Source organism: Watersipora subatra, chromosome 10, assembly GCF_963576615.1.
Source record: "Watersipora subatra chromosome 10, tzWatSuba1.1, whole genome shotgun sequence".
Classification (NCBI taxonomy): Eukaryota; Metazoa; Bryozoa; class Gymnolaemata; order Cheilostomatida; family Watersiporidae; genus Watersipora; species Watersipora subatra.
The window spans coordinates 23,748,662-23,753,668 of NC_088717.1; the positions used below are offsets into that span (position 1 = coordinate 23,748,662).

The 5,007-nt window shown below is 36.0% G+C and overlaps 1 protein-coding gene across 1 annotated transcript; it reads right to left on the reverse strand.

Moving 5' to 3' along the window:
* Positions 1-1,118: 1,118 nt before the first annotated feature.
* Positions 1,119-4,161, reverse strand: LOC137405933 (uncharacterized). The gene is made up of 2 exons (XM_068092407.1): positions 4,071-4,161; positions 1,119-2,797 (listed from the first exon to the last, which is right to left on the reverse strand). Exon 2 carries the CDS (start codon positions 2,769-2,771, stop codon positions 1,572-1,574), a length of 1,200 nt encoding a protein of 399 aa, XP_067948508.1. The 5' UTR covers positions 2,772-2,797; positions 4,071-4,161; the 3' UTR covers positions 1,119-1,571.
* Between the last annotated feature and the right edge of the window lie 846 nt (positions 4,162-5,007).

Consider the following 5,007-nt stretch of genomic DNA (forward strand, 5'->3'; position numbering starts at 1 on the left):
GCAGAGTTCATGAATATTTTCATGTAAACTGAAACTGCATAAGATGAAATTGCAAATCTATATATATACCTGGCACAGGAAAGGAAAAATCTGATGACATTTTGCTCTTATGTTTGTAAGTATTGGGACTAATCACTTGATGTAATAACAGTGTAGCTTCTACTCTATACATTCAATTCACTGAGTTTTCAGATATGGAAGTACTTGGTAGGATTCTTTGATTCGTGTAAACATACAAGACTACAAACATATCCTCTACAAAGAAAGCTGTTCTCATGAAATTGATCATTCAATGAATGGAACTTACACGTCTAATTTGAATAATGGACACGAAAATCTTGTAAAATTTAAACTGCTGTGAGCAATAGTCCGTTTGCATCAAAGACTATGCATTATAATGTTTATTATGTCACTCCTATCGACTTAGGATAATGTAACAAATAAAATAACATTAATTTGACTAATGGACAGACAGACAAGCAAGTTAGGTAATCATGTATGCGACCACTAAGCATTGCTCCTTTAACAGAGTGACCTTGACATGGTATAGCTCTGAATATGACAAATCAGATGTAATCAATATATGATGCATCCTGGGATAGCTGAAAGGAGTAACACAAGAATTTCACCAACTTGAAATACTAGTGACTTCACGCTTGATTTTAGGCTCAGATAAATTATCGATTCGTTTCCCTTGGTCGGCTATTTGCGTGATTAAACAATATAATATATCGTTATACATAAAACTAAGTTTGTGTCTTAAACAAATTGGTGTCTTTTTGTCGTTCGTATGTCCATTTAATGGAGACTGTTTAAAATATGCACCCATGCAGGTTAGTGCATAGTGAGAAGTCATGATGTGGAATGATTACATGCACAATTATTTATTGCGCAATATTTTAGAAGCATAACTAAAGTAAAGATTGAAATATTACCTCAAGTTACTAGCTTATGTTACTAGCTTAAGTTACTCAAATTCATTGAGCAAATAAACTTAAACAATGGAAACTATATTACCTGTCACTGTTTATAATATGTTTTATTACATGTGCAACGCCAAACATTCATTAGTCCTTTCAATGATAAGAGCAATGTCCTATCGTTTCTCCAAAGCCACCCTGAAATCTTTAAAATCTCTAAATTTAAAAATCATGTTTAAAATCTTGAGCGAATGTGTAGCACAAGAAGCAAAGAATGTTTACAACAAAATGATGTGGCTTGATCGTTCAAATATTTGAATTATGCATTGGCTAGACACACAGAAATAAACAAGTGACAAGTTATACATTAGTGATAATATTTGTTTATATGATGAATATGTGGATATCTGAAGCAGCATTCTTCAAAAGCTTTAAACAAAAATGATTCAGTAACAATACGCTGCCCAGAACGTTCAGTTTATAGATAGCCCTATAAAGTCATCTGTGTAACTATGACAACAAGACTACCCATCTGTTATTCACCTGCATTACTGCTCATGTGCAAACATACCAAATGGCTGTAGATAAATTGTTTTGCATTATCTAAGAAACTATCTAAATTGTCAAACCAATTTTGAATTGAAGCTGCTACTAAAATGTGTTTGGATAGCTTAACTCGGAATGCAGCTTGGGGAGACCAAAACCATTCAAGATCATCTCACAGCGTTTCACTACATTTTTGTCTTTGCTCCACTCTGTACCTCCACCTTGTTGTCTCGTATCCCAGCTAGCATTAGCAATTCCTGCTTGGCTATCATAGTCCAAAGCTCTACTGGCAATATCCAATAAACCAGAATTGATGCCGAGATAGTCAAACACTTTGGCTAGCGTGGCGCGTCTGTTTTGTAACAGCGAATCATACTTAATGGCTTGAATGTTCACACCTGCCCCGAAGGCTCGCTTGAGCAATGATGCTTTTGCTGCCCACAAAAAGCAGTACCATTCCACCGCAGTCTTCGGTTGAACTGCAATTATAACCTTCTTACAGAATTCATGATCGTATCCGTTTGTCCAGCCATTGATATTTGACATGTCAAACCAAAACTTATCATCATATGGGTCATGGTTCAACAGAATTTCACAAATGTAGCGAATGTAACCGTCGTTGTTGAATGTCCGATAAAAAGAAGTTATTGACGGGAAACTTTCTCGGTAAGCCGCGAGCATCTTGTGGTGTGGAAAGCAGTTGGCTATTGTTTCTATAAGATATTCCTCGTAAACCGTTGCTTTCCAAAACACTGATCCACCTTTCGGCGCTTGCCTAATATATAATTTAATGACAGAGACAGCAAGTCGTGTAAATATCGCTGACTTAGAAAAACTTTCAGCGCTAGAATAGCCATGGTCTCCAAAAGGAATACTGTACATCATGGGCAGAGGTTCAGAGTAAACTGTCCAATCAGGCAAAGAATTAAATACCTGAACCCAAGCAGTAGATCCGCAACGGGTCGTGTTGAACATCCAAACAACGTTTCGGTCTCCAACATCAATGGAGTCAACGAGGTCATTGAATGGTTTGATAGGGAGGATTATCAGTCGAATTGCATGGTTGGTCTGAGTGAGCACGGTCAGAGGGTGCTCTTTAACATTGAATAAATCACAGTCTAATTCCATAAAAGTAGCACTCTTTGAAGTCACAGAAAATAGATGGATTCTCTTATTTAAGACAATATCTACTGGCGCAAATCTTTCATGAACTGTGAAATAGGTCTTTGGAGTCGCAGTAAACACGTAGGGGTTTTTCCATACTATTCGAAGTACTTGTGCAGGATACTTCGTGTCAGAATTCATAGTCTCAAATACTCTCTTCGATGTCCCTAAAACAGTTTCAGATTTGTAGACCAAACTAAATGAACTAGTCTTTTTATGAAAATATTTGCTCTAGCCTATAAGGGTATTAAATGTATTTGTGCTGGTTGAACTATCATTAATGCTATATCCTGATTAGGTCAACATTTTGATATAGAAAAATTCTTGTTATGGGTTTAACCTTGACCTTTTCATTAGTGACTATGTAGAAATACTTGTTTTAATGCTGTATGTTGAACTGGCCATAAGTCGCAAAATGATACCAATTTTTTGCAGGTATCTACTAAAAAGACTTGGAGCAGGTAAACATTTTGTTAGATTCTCTACTTGAAGAGGTTGCTCAGAGTGGATACCCAGAGGTTATACCTAGAAGTAAAATCTATAGGGGAATACCCAGAGAGAATACCTAGAGCGATACCCAGTGGGGATACCCAAAGAGAACATATAGAGGGGATGCTCAGAGTACCCAGAAGAGTACCCAGAAGGGATAGCTGGAAAATATACCAAGAAGAAATATCCAAAGGAAATATTCCGTGGGGATTCATATGTTCTTCTTTATGGGACACAAAGATGTCACGTGGGTTCATATGATGAATGTGTAAAACTTTGATACCCAAAAAATAATTGCAGAGATTTTTGCACCATGTATCTGTGCTACTCAATATGTAGACTGGGTATGCATATGTCTCTATAAATTCTAACTGAAGTGTAGCCAGAGAGCATCATAATAATTGTAATGACTATATAACATACATGTCTACTATTTCCCAAATAAAAGGTATGTAACATGAAAACCTCAATTTTCTATTATAAATACTTATGGTACTTATACATATCTATAAACTATAGCCTAACTAATCTCATTGGTGCCATGCAGTATTAACTATTTGACTAGTTAACATACAGACACAGCCAACACATAGACACAGTCAACATATAAACATAGTCAACATATAGACGCAGTCAACACATAGACACAGTCAACACATAGACACAGTCAATACATAGACACAGTCACCATATAAACACAGTTAACACATAGACACAGAATGCAATAGCTGCAGTCTAGATAACACTGCAGGGAATACCATTTTGATTTGACACAAAACTGAGCTCTGTTATTTTCTTGCGGACCCCTACTCATCCTTTGTCTTACATCAACTACAGTAAGATGCTCTGTCCAGTTGGAATGACTAGTAATTAATCAAGCTGTGATAGTGTTGGTTGGAAAACAAACAAATATATACCAGAATCAGTTAGTAGAAAAATGAACCAACTTACCATTCAACCTCCAGATGATTGCAACTACAGCATTCCAGAAGTATAGTAGCGTGTGTGTGCTGTAAAGCAGCAACTGGAAAACTCTACTGTGCATACTTGTAGCGGCTGTATCAATACTGTTGACAGTACAACTATCTACCTGCAATTACGATTATAACTGCTGGGGATAACAATTTTTAAGTACTAGAAGAATACCGGTAATACGAGAACCAGGCCATCCGTGACAAAGGCCAAATTTGGGGTCACGCTATTCATGCGGCTCTAGAGATAAGCGACTCCATATTCTGTCCATTAATACCTTTAAAATAAACATCTCAGCCAGGTGTTATACTACTCTACCTATGATTATGATTGATTATTATTGATTGCAACTAATACCAGCAACAGTTAAAATCTGACATAAAACTGTTGCCATTACATCCTTTTAAAATTATTAACCCTTTCCGTACCGCTAGGGTGTTTGTAACATATTGTTTCAGATTTGCTACAAGCAGTGTTATTGTCTGTCATTAAGCTAACAAGCTTAGCTTTTCATTAGAAGCATTGATATTATCTATGACTTTTGCTTATATAAACACTTTAACTTCTAATACTGGTCATTAGTTGGTTAGCCAAACCACCTCAAAGGATTACTTGAGAGTGTGCAAGCTTTTTCTATATCTCATCATAAGGAACATCTGATTTTACAGTAAGTTCATCTCTTTTTACTTTTACTACATGTGTTTTGGAGCATGTTCATCGTGTAATTTTGCACTTTTATCAATGTCTTTTTACACATGTATTAAGATGGACTTGAATGTTATATTCCGAGATACAATCTTTACTGGCCAATTAATTCACATGCAACAACTAGTCTTTATTATATCTTTAACTGGGACACAATACAGTCTTGCTAGTGTTTTGGCAGAAATACGAGTATCCTAACTATTGTACGTAT